Raw genomic sequence first — 19,189 nt, forward strand, 5'->3', positions numbered from 1 at the left:
TGTGAAAAACGAAATGGAAAAATAAGCAATTTTATTTGCTTTCGATACATTCGTATAAATGAAAAGTACATTTTCACGATTTCTTACCATATACCGAAGGTACCATATTCGGCGATTAGCTCCAAAACTCTTACGAGCTGAAGCCGGAGGGCATCACGGCGACGTCTTCTTCTCATGTTCTCTTGCTTTCGATCGACAGCTTCTCGAATATAAATTGCCAATTCTTCCATTAAATCCCTAACGAAAAAAATTGCATCAGCTCAAATTGTGTGAAAATTTTTTATATTAATCTTAATTTCCGAACGATCTTTAAAAAGTACCCTGAGTCGATTTCCACTATACTTAAATTTCAGTTTCATTTGTTTTGCGAGACTGAAAAATTACTTATAATTACAATTGACACAAGAACAACATATGCGTTTCATCGGTTTTTGTTGTATAACTTACTTTTCATAAAATTCCTCTAATGATCACGACTTTTTGTCACTCTCGGTTTTCCGCAACTCATCGTTACAACATTTTGAAAAAAACAACAAATCAAAACAGTCATCGAACTATCTCATTGAAGTTTATTGTAAATTGATTGTTTGAAGAAACACAACTTTTGTTGTCAGAATATCGAAAAGAACGGAGTATCAACAGACGATTACACGCCATTAAAAAAAAATGCTGTAGATGTCAATTATTTGAAGAATTAATTTATTGTGCTTTCTGAAGCTCGCATTCTCCTAATTTCTTATTGTTGGAAAAAAAAACTTGGATCATTCTGTAATTTCATAAAGACTCAACAGAAAATGATATTTCAATATGTCGAATAACTGAATTGTAGAAGGGTCGATATTGCGAAATTTTAAAAGTTGTGATATCAGTTTGAAGAAAAATAAGTAATTCGAAATTCTTATTCCCGATCGATTCAGCAGATTGCGTGTTTAATCAAAAATTCCTTCTTTGAATTCGTATTTACCCGAAAATATATATTTCAATAGTTTTTATTTCGAATGCAATTTTAACAGACCATCCGAATGTCAAAAGTTCATATTTTCGAATTCAAAATGGAGAGTAATTGTTTTACAGACAGACCAGAATATAGAGTAGCAAAAAATCGAAAGTGAATTTTTCGAGCCTATAAAACTTAGATATGCACTGCATTTCTTTATTTTGATTGATCGACTTTCTAACGTTTCGATATTTTCACTCTTCGACTTTTTGGTGTTTCAGTATTTCAACCTCAGTAACATTTGGTATTTCGTTATTATATTTTCAAAATTGTGAATTTTCACAGTATCGCTGACCGTAGTAATTTATGAATCGAACGAGTGATAGTCGAATTTTCGAAAAATCGATATTTTAGTCATCGTCATATGGGCGATTGTTACATTCTATTTTCGATGTAAGCGTACTTTAAACCTTGCAGTTTCTGTTTTATTTATTTTCGGCATTCAAAGCTCTAGTCGAATCTATCTGTCTCCGTATTATCATTCGAAGTTTATAAACTCGAGATTTTAGCTGTTCGAAATTTTAGTCATTCCAACATTTGATCCCCACCCATTTCAATAAACTCAGTAATGTGCTTCCGGAGACAGGAATACATTTTGACATTGGAGCTTCTTTCGAATTTTGAGAAAGAATAAGTTTTTACTTCAGAGCATCAGCGTTGACTTTTCCAATGGCATGAACCGCGGCATCGCGCACATCCACGGCTTCGCATCTCAGAAGTGGGACGGTGAGTTTGTAAAGCGCAGCTGGACTCGCGTTATTCCCAGGTGATTTGTTGTCACCTCTCTCGGCTGACAAGCTGTCTGGTGACGAGCTACGAGAATATTTTCGTTAGCAAACCCGTTAAAAAAACTTATACAATATCCATTATTATTTTAGTAATGTGTGCACCAATAGAAATACAAGGTCTATCACTCTATTCGTGCGATGAACAATTCGGACGACATCTACTGGTACATTATTTCCAAAGAATTCGTGAGAAATTTAAGTTAGAAATTCGAGTCCCGTTGTTTTAAAAGAAAGATTTTTAGTATCCATCCAAGAAAGCGCCATTCGCCAACAATCTTTAGCTTGAAGCGTGAACATTCTACAAAGTCGAAATTATTGGCAGTTTTCAATTTGTGGGTTTAAAAGTATGGCAAATTGAAGATCACCATCATTGATTGACAGTCAATTAAGGGGTTTACTCTAATTAGACCTAACTAGACTAATTAATTAAAGTGGTTTTAGATTCAATAGGTGAAAAAAATAGGCACATATCATCGATTTTCGATGTTTTCAAAAATGACAAAATGCCGGCCATTTTTCCGAAAAAGCACGCTTTTTTCATACTTTTTGGCAAAAAAAAAAAAATAATTCCACTCAAAATTTCAAAATTCGTATGATATGCGTTATAGCTAAAGTCATTCAGAACATGTGGTAAAATTTTGATAAGGATCGGTTAAATAATTTCGAAGATTTTATCAACAAGCCGTCCAAAAACGTAATTTTGAGAAAAACGCGTTTAAAAACATCGCTCAAAAGTACGCTTCTTCGATTGCTCAGATCTTTATAAAATTTTAGTATGACACTTTTTAATATGTATACGTTCAAAAAATGCAATAAAAAATGGATTTTTTGAAAATTCTAATTAGGGTAGACCCCTTAAAATAGTCTCATATACGTGTTATTATGAGAGGGTATTTTAAGGAACCGATTGCTGAAAAAAAATGTTTCTAAACCAACGAATACAATTGTCTCGAGCTCTAAAAATAATAATCGGAATAAATGTCTACCCGGGAACTCGTCACAAGAGTTTTGGGAATATAAATATTGGACCTAGCTCGAGTTGTTTTGATAAGGCTCTCGAAATCTTGTTTTTTTTTTTTTTTTTTTTTTTTTTTTTTGAAGCCATTCGCGACTAAAATGAGCCAATTACTGAAGCGACGGGATAAAATATTTTGTAAGAAAAAGCATAGAATCGGACGAATGTCCCTTTTCTTAACGCATTTTAGCGGTTGTGTTAGTTTTTCAAATAAAAAAGTTGAAAACGGAAATGAAAATGATATTTCCGAGCAGAAACCAACTTTCATCCTATCCCCGCAATAATTGGATTAAAAAAAAAATATATTTCGTAATTTTTCTCATCTTTTTCATTATCTCTGTATATCCCCTCAGTGAACTTTTTTTTAGCTCAGGGAGTAAGCACTAGCGTCGCTAGCTAACTGAGCGAAAACCTCGAAACACCTTGAGTGTTCGCGACAAAGCAATATTATTTAGTTCCCCTGGTATTTGTTGTCGCATTTTGTTTTGTGAAGGGTTCACTTAGGCTCACCTGGTCCGCTTATGCCTGGTGTAGATGCCGGAAATGGACGGTACGGAGAATCGGCCCGGCAGGGTCTGCGCCCCGCCGAGGTTCTCCAGGCTCTGACTCAACTCCTTACTCATGCACAACACACCAAACTCCACCGTATGCTGACCACTAGAGTATGCAATACAGTGTACCACCAATGCTCGTTGTTTTTATCAAATATATTATTTACTGCGAGATTTTGGTAAGGGCAGAAGGGCGGAGAGAGCAAGGAAGAGATGAGAGGTACTATATTCGAGATAAATTAATCGATCAAAGACATGAAACTGATGTGAGGGATCCCACTACTCTATGAACGAGATGTAAAAAAACGAATGCTTAAAAAACTCCACATACACACGAACATTGACAATAAACATGATTTAGTATTCATGAATATGATGAAATGAGGCATTTGACGTCAACGAGTTCTGGAATCCTGACCTCGTTCGATGGGTGCGTATTTTTGCTGCCTTTTCTATGGGAAAATTAAAAGACGCATGGAGCGGTGGAATAGACAGTGCTGGCTGTCAAAAAACGGACTAAAAATCGTTAGCTCCGGATTTCAAACAACGGAAGGCAGTAAATTATTAATTTATGACAATCTGATTTTTTAAATGAGATCACTTGTGTGAGAATGACGTAATCTTCGGAAAAGTTCCTGCAATGTATTATGATAAATCTGACAGTTTCGCTGGAAAAGTGGGAAAAGTTGAAAGTCTACTATCAGTTCAACTTTGACAGTGAATAACGCTCGAAAGAGCAGATTTATCACGAAATGACAGGAGATCTTTTTGCTAAATATTTAGTATCGCGGCACCACCCAGAATTGGCTTCAATTTTTTTTTAAGGCTTCGTTTTAACTTGGCAACATCACGACTAGTCATATTATGTTGGCGCATGACCTTATTTACAAAATTTGTTCGTTTATAAAATTTTACAAAATCTATATATTTATATAAGTACGTTTAATGGTTGATTTGAAGGCTACATGGATGGCAAACGTTGCGCTCCTTGGCTGGGCTACTCCGGGGATTTTGACCTAAAAATTCCGTCTCCCCGGCGCGAAGCGGCCATTTATTTTTCAAGAATTTTTTGAAGCGTCGGAGAGACGGAATTTTTAGGTCAAAATCCCCGGAGTAGCCCAGCCAAGGAGCGCAACGTTTGCCATCCATGTTACTAGTGAATGGTTGTTTTGAGAACCGTCCTCAAAACCACCATTTGTCCTCAAAACAATCAGTATATACGAAAAAAAGTCCAGTATATACAAAAAAAAATAAAAGATATTTCTAAAAAAATCCATTCCGAAATTTTTTTTTTTCTCCGATCCAAGGTCATGCGCCATGATGATACGTGCAGTAATAATGTTTTTTAGTCATAACATACCTGTAAAAAAAATCACAAGCCAGTTATAGGTGGTGCCGCGATACTAAATATTTACCATCTTTTTCATAGAGCATTCGATTCTCTACAAAAACCTCTTTTGGAAATCATCCTACATTGACTCGTCCGCGAGTTGGAAAATTCGAATGGGAAACAGAGAATCGCGATGAGCGACCTCTAAAAAATATTTTAAAGGGCTGAAATTTGGACAGGCGTCATATTTTATGATACTGGAACTATTGAAGGATGTTCTTTGAAGAGAAGAAAACAATTTCTTTTTTACACGCCCCAATGAAAATATTCCCGTTCAGTGATTAACCAAAAATTGTAAAGTATCAAGCTTTTCTCGAAACGGAAGCTCGTTTGATGCGCGATACCAAAATCGCCGAAAAATAATCTCAAAATTGGTTTAAAAAAATTCATTGAGGAAAGCCATGACAGAATTTATATAAGAAAAACGGTCGAATGGAAGAATTTGGTAATACGTATGTCTTCATTTCAAATGAGAAGAAATCAGTATTCTGGAACAGAAACTTGGCGTGAAATACCTCGAATATTGAACGTTAGGCATGCTGAGCACATTTTTACGATATATAGAAAAAGCTGAGTGCCAAAACGATCCGGAGGATGTGCCGCATATTAAAATATGTATCTGTTTTTTAGATTAACACGTAAATGAAAATTCCAGTGCGATTTGGTACGAATTGGTGCTAGTTTTTTTTTTTCCATTTCAATTGAAACACAGGAAAGGGAGAGAAAGGCATTTGTGTTTATCAAGGAGATTCGTGAGAATTGAATATTGCAGCTCAAATAGTGCACTCGCGCGCATATGTGCGTGTGAGATTGTGTGACACGCGCGTGTGTGAATGTGTGTGTGTGTGTGTGTGTGTGTGCGAGTGTGTATGTGTTGTCCCGAGAACTTCATTGGAGTGAATCGCAGAATTTTTGAGAAACGAGATTGTATCGGGATCGTTTTGTTTTTTTCTTTGAAATGAAGCTTGCCAATGTAGATGGGGAAAGTGGGCCGATTAGAGCCAGTGTTAACGGTGGCACAACAGACATAAGCAGACAAGACCCAACACCAATTAATACCATATAATTATCAAATACGGTTATTGATGCATGATTTTTTCTTTTCTTTTGCTTTCCCCACACTCGACTATTAATCATACAATGATTTATATGAGAAACTATAACTATCGATTCTATCGGTTTGTGATGAGCGCTCACTCAACCCTTTCGATTTTATTGATGCTTTTTGTTTTTGGGATGAAATTGGTTCGACGCATTTCAAGGATCGGGGAATTCCCGATGGTTCAAGATCGATTTACCTGAGACTGAGATCCGGACTCGCGCATCTTATTATGGGGCTTGGTATCGGCGGCACAACCCGATAACCGAACGTCAGATAATTCTTCCATACGTGCATATAAACATCACGCTCGTTTACAGGCTTCCTGACCGTCGTTGAGCTTCTCAGTAAAGATGCTCTATTATCGTTAACCGGCCTGTAAACATAAAAGTGATTAAATTATTTACATACAAATTGATATATATCTAGAAAAAAAATTAAAAATTTGGCTAAATGGTATTGAAATCATTTAAAGAATTACAATCGTACAGAACTTTGAATAAATTGGGCCTCCTCAATATTACTGTATTCAGTTTTTCATAAACGCCGTAAAAATCTATTTCATTGTTAACAAACCGGAGCAGGACGATTCGGCGCAGAGACCTTTCGACGCGAGAAGTTTTGAGACGGCGCGAGAATTTTCAAAACATTTTGCTTAAAAACATCCGTGGAATGGAACGTTTTGAATTGAAACGTTCTCGCGCGGAAACGGTCGCGCCGAAACGTGACGCACCCAGTTGAAGGAAAATCGTAATTGATAAAAGTATTAACGTTAAAAATCTCTTTGATCCAGATAAATAAATAAAGACATTAAGGTATTACTGGATGGATAGCCCAGCCGATAAATTGTACCTGATCGGAATTTCCGTATTTCGTGATGCAGTAAATATCTGAAAAAATTCAGCAACATTTGGAAAGTTATGAACTACAATTATCAATAATAATATTGCCCAAAAGTTAATTGTTTAAATAAATCATTTTTTAACAATTTTACAGTAAACTCTTGTTTTTTTTTTTACGAATCGTCGAATGTGCGCATTTTTCTGAATGCTCATGATTTTTTTCAGAATTTTCGTGGATTTTTGAAATTCCCTTTTTTAAATTTTTGAAGTGGCTCTATTTGTACATTTTTGATCCAGTAACCTTGAGACTTTTCAAAACTGATGGTAAATATGTCTTCTAAAACATATCCAAAATTTAAATTTTAATAGTATATTACACACCTGGGGAGGGAAATGAGACCACCTCAAACCGCGTGCTTATCACCCTCGCCTTCGGTTCGGGTGACAATTCTGCCCGCGGTTTGAAGTAGTCTACTTTCCCTCCCTAGGTGTGTAATATACTATTTCACCACACATGCGCCGAAAGTTCAACTTTCCGAAATCGGAAGGTTGAATTTTCAGGTGCATGTGTGGTGAAAAATAGTATACACTCAACGGGAGTGAAATTAGACCACCTCAAACCGCGTGCTTATCTGCCCGCGGTTTGAAGTAGTCTACTTTCCCTCCCTAGATGTGTAATATACTATTTTCTGCATTCCGAAAGGGTTGACGTAATTATTTTTTTGACTTTTGACGTTTGACGTTTGAATCGATATTGCCTACGTGTTTTTTGAAACTCGCTTCACTCGTGCAGCAAATGTCGGGGCAAGCATCAAAACATCTTCTATCGATAGATGCATATTTCGGAAGAAACGTACTTTCGACCGGCTGTGAAGGAATAGTATATTACACCACAAGGGCAGAAAGTTTGATATTCCTGCACTGCGCGTCACAATGCCCGAGGCGAAGCCGAGGGCATTGTGACGCGCAGTTCAGGGCTATCAAACTTCTGCCCGTATGGTGTATACTATTTTTCTTCATAGCCGGTCGAAAGTACGTTTCTTCCGAAATACGCAACTATCGATAGAAGATGTTTTGATGCCTGCCCCCGACATTTGCTGCACGAGCGAAGCGAGTGCTGCTGGTCGGGGGGGCAGGCATCAAAAAAACAAGATATTAGCAAAGATAATTAATATGAATATTTGCATTCCTATGAAGCTGAAAATAAATCATTATTCCGAACGACTATATTCATTTTATCAGCCTGGTCACTTTATTTTTGGCTTTCACATTGATTTTATCTGGAAGGATAAATGTATGTTATTCGTTCGGATTTGTACTGTTTTGATAATAGTGCTTGGAAATAATATGGCATTTCCATAACATATTTCCGAATGAATAACATAATCTTATTCGTACGGTTTGCAGATGACTAGACACAACCTTTCAAAAAACACGTAAGCAATATCTGTTCAAACGTCAAACGTCAAAAGTAAAAAAAATAATTACGTCAAACCTTTCGGAATGCAGAAAAAAGTTTTTGCTCCCGCCGAGACAAATGAAGCGCATGCAGTTTTGACAGCGCAGAAATGTTATCTTTCGACTAAGGTGTGCAGAGAAAAATTTTTGCTCCCGCTGTCACAGCGAGCGTGTTTTTTTTTTTACCAATGCAGGAATGTTGAACTTTCGGCCCTGAAATCGGGGCCGAAAGTGCGTACTTTCGACCGAGGTATGAAGAAAAATAGTATACACCACACGCGCAGTGCAGCAATATCAAACTTTCTGCCCTTGTAGTGTAATATACTATTTCAAAATTTTTTCAAGAAATTTCAAAAATCCACGAAAATTCTGAAAAAATTCATGAGCATTCGGAAAAATACACACATTTGATTCGTAAAAAAAACAATAGGTCACCACAAAATTATTGAATAATTAATTGTTTAAATAATTTTTTATTAACTTTTGGGCAATATTATTATTGATAATTGTTGTTCATAGCTTTCCAAATGTTGTTGAATTTTTTCAGATTTTTATTGCATCACGAAGTACGGAAATTCCAATCAGATATAATTTTTGGTCGAGCTATCCATCCAGTTATTAGGAAAATGATAGGGTATGTTCGGAATTGCTATCGAGCGTTAGGCGCGTCTACCAGCACGATTGATAATAATTTATAAAAATATAAGAAGGTGAATACAGATAAAATGAATAATTTAGAATTGATAGCTCGGAATGATGCGCTTGATTTTTGTATTAATTATAGTTTCCTTTGAAAATAGAATACATAAATAAATCGATCAACGTTTATCGAGTTATGATTTGCCGTCAAGATGTATGAAAATTCAAGATAACTCAAGGTAACAAAATGTGAGGAACTCGGATTAAACTGAAGATTAGTGAAATATTGAAGTGATCCGAGGAGAGAGGATCGTTCCAAGATCTATTTGCAATAGATTATTCAATTTCATGTTGTTTTGTATGTTACGAAATTATATGGACTTCAAATTATTTAAAAATAACAATAAAATGGCTCAGCTATGTAATTAAATTCCTTTGAACCGTAGCTATGTATAAAAAGACTGAGGATTCCTTTCGAATCTACGTTTCGGAAAAAACCTGGCGGTAACGAATCGCTCACAGCCAGCGAGGGTGCGACACACGGAAAATAAGTGTGAGCAAGCACGTCTCCGAAACTTTGAGATCCTGCTCCCCACCACGAGCGTCGCAATCCCCGCGCCGCGGACCGCTCCGGACTCCGAAGTCCACAGTATATAAGGCAGCACTTCCGTGACACATTACCTATCATTTTACCACAATCCTTCATCCTGAACACTACTCTCTGCGTGTCTCCTGGCATAGTGTTCAGCTATCACGCATTCTTAGGAAAGCCCATCCTACCCGAAATATCGTGTCTCCTGGCACAGCGTCCAGCTATCACGATATTCTCCCGATTTCAATGACAAGTGTCTCTCGGCATAGCGACCGACTATTATCACTTGCCCACGAAATCGTCCTCTTGGCAAAGCCCAGGCCACAAAACCTTCTCCACGGATCTTCGTGACAAGTGTCTCTCGGCATAGCGTTCAACCATCACTTGCCATAGAAATCCATCTCGGTATATTCCATGCCACATTAGATATAAGTATTGTGGTGAATTTAAAATCTAGCGCCAAGCGCACATAGGTAGGGACAGTCGACTGACCACCGTTTACCCCCTCTTAATTGTAGAAATTTAGGGAGATCGTCTCGCTCAAGTAGTTAGTTGTCTCTGGGCTAGCCACAACCATATACGAAAATAATAAAGTTATCATATCCATATTGTCTCCTGTCTCTTTTCTTGGCCATCCACGCATCTAAAGACAAGATAAGTACATGGGTTTTCTGGTTCGAATAACTAATGATTAACCGAATTATTAATAGTTCTACTTCGAAGTTGAATAATAAAAAATCCACGAAAAAAATAAAAGAAGAAAAGACAGAATTATCACAGTATCTCGGTAAAACCCTTGCCTCTTTAGACATAAGTTACTCGGTAGAGCCCATGCCAATGTAATTAATAATTAGTCATAAATATCTCCTAATCCAAGCTCCCACTGAATAATAACCCAGCTTTTGCCCACCGTACTTCCAGGACATCCTATAGAACATCGTCTCATTTCGAATCATGTGTTGAAAGTCTCTCGACATTGCGTTCGACTATCGTTTGACACATAATTCCGAGAAACACATTCCCTTATTGTTGTGTCTCTCAGCATTGCGCCTGAGCATCACATAATCAAGGGAATTCCCGAGACGAATATTAGCTATCTCGCGAAAAACATCACACCATCTATCTCCCTTCAACCGATGATGAAAACAGTGCGCACCTTGCTTCGTATGTAAACAGAACAACGACGCGTTCCCGAGGTTGTTTTCCTATTCCTATCTCACTCCTTTACCAGCGCTAGTCTGAAAATCCCACCAGCTGTGCCGGCCAGTGAACTCCGTCACACGAAGGCCAACAGAGCTGATAGAAATAATACCATTCGATAACAGGATTATCCTCGAATACGGAGAAACAAGTCTGTGAGGATTCATTATGTTGTTTCAATATGGATTGCTTACGTTGGATCTACGACGGAAAATAACGAATTGATTCTTGTGAAAACGATTGGCCAAGAGTGGGCAGTAGCGTTCGGACAAAGGGTGAGAACTCGGTCCCTCTCTAGGAACGCAAACAAACAAGTGCTCCAGGGATCAGCACCGTTCAGATTGAGTAGAGAAGAACTTTTCGTGCTATTCTCGTCATGGAAACCTAAACAAAATGAAAAAAAAAACAAGAGTTATTTTTGTTCCAATCTTTGTTGCAGAGAACGAATAATAATTGATTTTTTATGTCGTCTATTGTGCAGCGGTCAATACTGATGTAAAAATTATTGTCAAAATTTGATTGATAAATTATATTATGAAAAAAGAGAGCGACCTGCGGTCCAAACGCAACTGCTCCGATCCGCGATCCATTGAAGATCGACATTCGAGGTCGATGCTGCTGCTTTTTCTGCAGGTGGCAACATGTGATAACATTTTTCAAGAACCACTGGACAACACGCGTCTATAACATCGATTACAGGTTGATCGGTTTCTAATCCACCTATAAATACAAATAATATTAGCTCCCGTTAGCGATTAAAAAATGTTAAGTTTATAGTAAAATACACAAGAATGAAGAATTCTTCAAAATACCTAAAGCTTTCAACAAAAGCTTCACTTCTCGGAGTATATGAACTGCCAAACGACGAGGATAGAGACGACAATTGCAGAGCATAACCAGGGCGAAACCTTCCACGAGATGAAATACGCTTGAGACTGGTTCAACTCGCTGTAATAGAAAAAAAATATTCATTTTCTTAACCCTTTTGGACACAGTTTTATTCTGGCTCGAACGTTTTTTATTTACGATTATTATTGAGCTAATGAAAAGAGTTTGAAATGTTAATAACTATGATTTACGAATATCTGAATTGCTTATAACGTGCACTCCCATCGGCTGAATGCATATCAACTGGCAGCAAAATGTTATCGATGTACATTTTTCAAGCGATCAATTGGTAGTGTATGTACTGCATTGGATATGGGTTGACAAAATTATGATATCTCGAGATTAAGCGAACGGATTGATTTGCAACAAAAACCAATGGAAAGGAACAAACATAAAATATGGACTTCTAAATTCAAACATTCTACTCAATCCGTTCCTTCAATTCTTTGGAAAAACTTAAAAAGTACGAAACGGTTATACTCGATTATATATTTGAATACTCGAGTATTCAAATGAATTTTGGAATATTCGTCAATTTTTTACAAAGTTTGGTTTATAGCCGTTATTTGTAGAATAATGAAAAACTTGTAACAGATTACTTTACCCTAATCTTTGTTCTCTCATGATTTTTTTTCGGATAACATCGGTATGCCAACGATAAGCACGAAAATTTTATCACTTTAGTTTGATGAGCAATCGGATAAAAAACTGTAATTTCATCCGTACCACTTAAACTTTATCGGTAGAGACAACAAATTTACATTAAAAATCTCATTGAAAGCAAAAACGGATGAAAAAATATATTATTTGAACACGATTTTATATACTTCCAAGATATTTCCGTATTTTCTTCCAAAAGAGTTAAAATCGTGCTGCGTGAGAACAAAAGACTTTTTGTTGTATGTTAAAAAAAATTGGACATGGTAGAGATTTTGTTTTCAGCATGAAAAATTGCACAAAAAAATCGCGTTTGCATTTTTTAACGTAAAACATCGTTTGTAACTACTGCCATTCATATTCTGCGGATTGGGCAACGTCAAAATTTTATATCGATAATTCAATGTACGAGCATCCCAACTTCCTTGAAAATAAATTTTACCAGGCGCCTCCATCAGGCCAAACTCAACCAAGACGATCTGAAGCGAGCAACCGACTCCATCATTTTCCAACTCTCTCAAAACTTTTCTATACCAGTTAAAGATTAACCTTGAATAAAGATACACGATCCTTCTTGACTCGCTCTGCCTAGAAAATTTTTCCTTTTAAAACTTGGCGTCAAAGCGCTGCCGTGTCTCTAGATACACGAAACTCAAACCCTCCCAGATGAGTCTCTACCGAATCAAACTCACCCCACTAATCAGTGTTTGAATTTGTTTAGTTTCCAATCGCAGCTTGTATATTTTGAGAATGAATTTTCAGATAGATTGTTCATTGGTTGACATTTCCTGATTTTTTCTTAGAGTTTATTCATTAGACTGGGCCAAAAAAAATCAACATTTTTTTTCTAAAAAATATATCGAGAATATTATTCAGAATGACGAAAAAAAAATTTAGTGAAAGTTAGAGCCCTTAATATTAATTTTAAGAGGTCTATTATTGCCGTTTTTTATTTTTATGCATGATTCGATGTTTTACGTCAAAACTGCTAGGAGATTGGAGTGAAAAGAATTTATTTCCACTTATTTTTATATAAAATTGAGTTCCCCACAAAAAAGGTCTGATTGAAAATTTTCTTCAGACGAGCCGTTTCCGAGTTATTAAGCTTAAATCGATATGTTTTTTCGATTTGACTGTTTTACTTTGGAATTTTCTAACTAACGAATCAATGAATATAAAAATGAAACCACGACGGATTCTTGAAGCAAATTTGATGCTCTACAAAAAAGGTCTCTTAGTATTTTTCCGTAAATTTACTTCTTCAGAAGTTATTCACGATTGAAATTGAAAAAAAATTGAAATCTTAAGTTTTTGGTTCTTTACTCAATTTTTTAAAAAATTGGTTCTTTACTCAATTTTTTAAAAAATTGAGTAAAGAACAAAAAACTTAAGATTTCAATTTTTTTTTCAATTACAATCGTGAATAACTCCTGAAGAAATAAGTTTAGGGAAAAATACTAAGAAGAGACCTTTTTTGTAGAGCATCAAATTGTCTTTAGGATCTGTCATGGTTTAATTTTTATATTCATTGATTTGTTAGTTAGAAAATTCCAAAGTAAAACAATCAAATCGAAAAAACATATCGATTTAAAACGCTTAATAACTCGGAAACGGCTCGTCTGAAGAAAATTTTCAATCAGACTTTTTTTGTGGGGAATTCAATTTTATATAAAAATAAGTCTAAATAAATTCTTTTCACTCCAATCTCCTAGCAGTTTTGACGTAAAACATCGAATCATGCATAAAAATAAAAAACGGCAATGATAGACCTCTTAAAATTAATATTAAGGGCTCTAACTTGCACTAAATTTTTTTTTCGTCAATCTGAATGATATTCTCGATATATTTTTTAGAAAAAAAATCTTGATTTTTTTTTTAGCCCAGTCTATTATTCATGATGGAGTGGTTGCGATGCCAATGCGCAATATTATAATGAACAACGAATAAAATGCTCATGCGAACCTGTGATGATTCGCTTTTCTTAACGCCAGGCTCAATGCGAGTGTGCGTTCTCGTATTATCGATCGACTGTTCCTTGGCTCTAGGACTGGGACTGATGAGAGCGTTTTTCCAACTGGTCAAAAGTTGTAGCAGCATTCTGAGGCCGTTGTCGATGAGTTGGGGAAAAGTGTCTTGAACATCGCGGGCGAGAAATTGGGTGAAGCCAAGAACTACGTCTTGTCGCCAGTCGGGAAAATCGAGGACCAACGTTTGCAAGCTCTGGTAAGCCAAACCGCGCAATTCCTCATCCATATGAACAGTGAGACGCGATAAAAGATCAACGAGTTCGGGGCCGGTCATTCCGTCGGGAATAAGCCGAGGAACGGCAGCGACGCATGTCCGAAACAAATCGATTCTTGGTTTACGATCGCCGGTAATCATTTCGTCAGGTTCTTTGTTCATGTTCTGTGTGCTGGTCATCATCAACGGGCGTCCGTAATGAACATCGAGAGCTCGTAAAATATCGACAAAGACGCGACGTACGTGAGGGAAATAGGAGGACATACCGATACTCCGTGCGGTATCTTCGGTTAGCATTTTATTCAGAAAAGTTTTCTTCACTCGTATTGTATTGCCGCTCGGTAAAACACCCATCGTCCTCGGCATAGGTGGTTCGCCCTCTTTTTGCTGGAGACTGTCAGCTACGACGAGAAACGCTCGTAACCCGATGCTCATCCGTTCTGGAGTTAGAATTATTTTGACTGGTACACGCCCAACGGATAGTAGATCGAAGACGATTTCTCTCATAGCGAAATCCAGCCTCTCCTGAGCTATGAATTGAATTATTTTGACGAATATATTGAGAGGCGTATCCCGCGGTACGACAGCTTTCGAGCCTTTTGGAAACAAGGAATTCACGATGCTCTGTAGACGACTTTGCGTGGCTGAATTACTCTCACATTTTATACGGATCATGTACACCCACAATAAACGATATAACGCCTCGAGAGCTACACGACACATTTTTGGATCACGATTTTTCAGGTGCGACAAACACATCGCCAAAAAATAATGCCAATTTTGGAGGAAAAATGTTTTTTGACTGACGCACAAGAGGCACGTTACTAACGGGAACAGTGCGAGCCGATGCTTCGATTTGGTACACATATCCAACGTTGTTGAGTACAGCATCTCCACAAAATTCTTCAAGCATGGCACGTTTACTTCGTTCTTGACGGCCTACAAAAAATAGAACTTGATTTATTTTTGCCACCAAAAAACACTCATTAAATAATTTGTTCCAATTACCGCTGCAACCGGTACAAGAATCTCAACGAAGAGACCTGCTAATGCGTGTTTTACGTCTTTATCCTTGACTTCGAGAAAATACTGAGCACACTCTTGCATAAACTGAAAAGAGGCCTCGAATTCCTCGATTGGTACCATCTTGAAACGGTTATAATAGTAACATTAATCACCATCTTCATCATCATCCAATAACGTTTGTTGAAAAAAAAAAAAAAAAATTGTGTACCTTTACGCGAAAAAATTTCATTCCCATCAGTAACGAAATGATACTCTGCGTCGTGTGTGGTCCAGGTTCTCTGGCTCGTAAATCTTTGAGCTCAACCATAAATCTCTTTCGAACAGCTAAAAATCGACATTGGGCAAGTACGCCAATCACTTCGGCGAAGAGATCAGCGATTATGTGAATGTTGCCAGCATTTGGCTCGTTTTGTATGCTACAAACGGTAAAGTATCTTTCAGTTTGATTATCTTAAAAGATAATATTTTTTAAATTCTTTCGACATTTTTCTCCGTACAAATCTCGCTCCAGTTGATATAATAAAGATTACAAAACTGAAATGATTTCTCCTATAAATTTGTTGACTGTTTCGAGAGGGAAAAAAAATAATCTTACTTAAAAGAATTATCGATCATTTTTTCATAGGTCACTATAAACCAATGAACTGCGTAGGATTTTTATCGAACGTAGTTCTTTATATTCATAAAAGGAAAATTTTATATAATTTTTCGCATAATCGAATTGATTCGATGGAACCCGAATGATTTGATCATTAAACCAGATAGTGCGATGTTCGGCATGGTGGAACAGCGATTTTTGTATGTTCTAGAATGCATAAGTCTTTTAAATATTTTTTCATACAGCACGCAGTTGACTCGTGACAAATAATCAAAGACACTTTGAAGATGGGGCCATCCAAGATATTTTCGAAATAATTATTGGCATTTTTACCCTTCTCTGTATTTGAAATGCTTGAATGCAATATTCTCGATATCCGTTACAAGGTCCTCGTGACCGGGGTGGAACGGAAGTTGTCTCAGAACCTCAATCAACATCAGGCAAAAAATGAATTCAACAGCGAGGTCTCGCCGTTCTTGAAGCAAATCACCCTCGCTTTTCTCCACAGTTTCCACACTTCCGGACACGATTGTATACATTATGCTGGAGGAAATGACATTTGTGGAAAACAATATTAATATTGAGATTGTTTGATATGCAACTTCTAAAATATTGGCTGTTGATTTAAGAAACGTTTTTTATTCAAGCCTCCTCTAACTGTGCAAGTGCATGCAACGAACCTTTTTCCTCTCTGGTCCTCTTTTCCAGGCGCAGGTTTTTTCTGATCCAATACTTGATCGACTAATTGTCGCTCATACCATCTAAACAATGCTCTCAGTATAGACGGTAAACAATGTTCAGCTACAGAGCCGAAAGCAGACAGCAATTGATCGAATTGAGCATCTTCCCCTCTCTGCAGCACTTTCGATAAAGGCTTTTCCTGTGTAAAAACATAAATTATTAATTAGAATTTAGATGAATTATCAATAAATTCATTTTTTAGAATAGTGTTGGGTTATTAATATTTCATTTTTTTCAGACCGAAAATCTTTTTCTAGAATATTTCGAAGGCTCTCTGAATGAAAAGTTGAATCTTTCTCCCGAAACATGAGCAGTACTCATACATATTTTTTCTAATGACTTCAAAAATTTTTAGCAAAGTGAAAACTAAAAGGTTTTTCTTCCAAAAAAAAATCGTATTGAAAAAAATAATCAGAGTTGTTTTTCACAGGAAGAAAAGACGCCTCCTCATTAGTCTTCACGAAACATTTTCATTGAATTAAGTATTGATAATATTTGCCTACTGTTATCTGAAATTCTAAGAAAAACAATTTCGAAGATTTAACAATAGCTGACGTTTCTCAAATTTTTGTTCAACTGTGCAGGCTTCCGAAATTCGGATCTAAAAAGTTCAAATGTATTAGCAGTCGTACTACGAGACTTTTCATCAGAACGATAGTTACACCGAAATTTCTATTTAATATTCATCCATTGAGATTTCAAGTAGACATTTTCTGTTTGAAATTTATTCTAGACACCGTGAGCTTATTTTTTTCATAATGATCGGAGTTTTTTCCACTATGTGCGTAATGAGGGGCAAATTTTTTGATAAGAACTTCTTGAACCCGTAAAATTTGTTCTCAACACAAGCTCAATTTGAGTCGATTCACTCTCAGCACCTTCAGAAAAAACCCCATATTGATGGAAAGCTTTGGCGCGATAGAAGTGAACATACGCTGTAAAGGGTGAAAGAACCGGCTCTCATTAACCTTGAAACCGATGGTTTCCATATAATAACGATGATCAAAACTTGAAACTATTCTGGTAATGCAATTTTTCATTTTTTTTCAAGTGCACCGTTCAACTGATAGCACAACCGCAGACGGGCTTAAGATTTTCTTAAAAATTATGATTCTCACGGGTTCGGCCATAACCGCGTCGATCTTCTTTTCAGCTTGTGATGTAAAATCAGCAAAGAGAGTCCGCATCACGAATTCACCGGGTCTCAAATCCATGTCTTCGATCTGTTGTGGTCTCACGGTTTCTTTTTGAGCGCCCCACGGTAAAACCACGGTCACGGCACTAACCCTGCTCGAACTCGTCTCTGTCAAGATCACGAACACTTTTGATCATTTCATTGATAAAGTAAAATACTAACTACTAAACAACACATACTTTTGTGCACGTATTTTTTGCCTTATCAATTTGCACAGTTAAGAATTATTTGGAATGCTTCCTTATCAACAAACTCAAAAGATTGTCCGCCATCATTTTGTAATCAAGTGAGAAGAGAAGCAAAGTAAAGAAAGCATTTCAAAGTGTGACAAAAACACTTTTACCAATTTTGATAATATTATCTCGGAAATTTGTCAGTGAAAAAAATTAATTTCTGGTTCTACTGGACTCATTCCAAAAAATAATCGAGAAATTATATCGTAATGCAACGGTATGAAAAATAAAAAATTTTGAACTCGGTGTTTCGAAACTTGTCAATGAATCTTACATTTGTCTCTACAGGAAAGCACATTGGAGCTCTCGTCAATAAAAAATTCAAGTTCCTCAATTCGTCATATTTCGTGTCGTGAGAAATGAAATTTATGAAGAAAAAATTCACCATATCCGGAAACGGAAGTGCTAGCCGTATAAATGCTCGCAGCGTCGCTGCATTCAGCTTGTGTTGTTGAGTGCAAGGTCAACGAATCCTGGCATGTTGCGGTCGTATATTGCGAAGAGTTGTCAGTTCCACTTTCTTGAGTGCCTTCAGGATGAGGAATTCGGGAGTCGTTCGTTGTTTCTGTAAATTGCGTACAAACGAATTCTTAAAGTTAATTTTACGTTTGGAGTTGTATCATCGACGTAAACAATTTTCACTCCGAAAGATCTTCATTCCGACTTTATCAAACCGATGCAAATGTTGGATTTCATTATGCACGTTGTCAGAAACGGATACGATCGGACACTATTCACGGAAGATCTATTTCGTTGGTTAATTTCACAATGCCTTGAGAATTACCGGGGGAAGCCCCGTGCTGTAACGTAACAGATAACCCACACCGGATCTTTAACTCAATTATATCCTGCTTTTTACGAGCTTACTTTGCATGCGTGTTGGTGACCGAAGAAAATGAAGTAAAAATAAAACAGATTCGCGCTTGGCCACGTGCTACGTGACATTGACGCTTGAAACCTACCGGCGTGAGCTTCCCCGCTGCTTCCTGGTTGAGTATCTCCTTCTGAAACAAATTTACCCAGACTTCATTGATTTCAT

The 19,189-nt window shown here is 36.8% G+C and overlaps 1 protein-coding gene across 4 annotated transcripts in view; it reads right to left on the reverse strand.

Annotated features, from left to right (window-relative positions):
• Positions 1 to 19,189, reverse strand: part of fry (Protein furry) — an 87,072-nt gene that overhangs the window by 65,804 nt on the left and 2,079 nt on the right. For 2 of the 4 annotated variants that reach the window (XM_043429929.1, XM_043429932.1), the window contains exons 3-17: positions 19,113 to 19,154; positions 18,536 to 18,715; positions 17,841 to 18,025; positions 16,662 to 16,861; positions 16,315 to 16,524; positions 15,592 to 15,799; positions 15,366 to 15,503; positions 14,079 to 15,296; positions 11,384 to 11,519; positions 11,124 to 11,291; positions 10,766 to 10,955; positions 6,040 to 6,216; positions 3,311 to 3,457; positions 1,640 to 1,810; positions 88 to 237 (exon numbers count right to left, since the gene is read on the reverse strand). In XM_043429929.1, coding sequence (XP_043285864.1) covers positions 88 to 237; positions 1,640 to 1,810; positions 3,311 to 3,457; positions 6,040 to 6,216; positions 10,766 to 10,955; positions 11,124 to 11,291; positions 11,384 to 11,519; positions 14,079 to 15,296; positions 15,366 to 15,503; positions 15,592 to 15,799; positions 16,315 to 16,524; positions 16,662 to 16,861; positions 17,841 to 18,025; positions 18,536 to 18,715; positions 19,113 to 19,154 — 3,520 coding nt within the window. The remainder of the gene's footprint in view (positions 1 to 87; positions 238 to 1,639; positions 1,811 to 3,310; positions 3,458 to 6,039; positions 6,217 to 10,765; positions 10,956 to 11,123; positions 11,292 to 11,383; positions 11,520 to 14,078; positions 15,297 to 15,365; positions 15,504 to 15,591; positions 15,800 to 16,314; positions 16,525 to 16,661; positions 16,862 to 17,840; positions 18,026 to 18,535; positions 18,716 to 19,112; positions 19,155 to 19,189) is intronic. The other 2 variants (XM_043429930.1, XM_043429931.1) reach the window with 2 other exon arrangements.

Source organism: Venturia canescens, chromosome 10, assembly GCF_019457755.1.
Source record: "Venturia canescens isolate UGA chromosome 10, ASM1945775v1, whole genome shotgun sequence".
Classification (NCBI taxonomy): Eukaryota; Metazoa; Arthropoda; class Insecta; order Hymenoptera; family Ichneumonidae; genus Venturia; species Venturia canescens.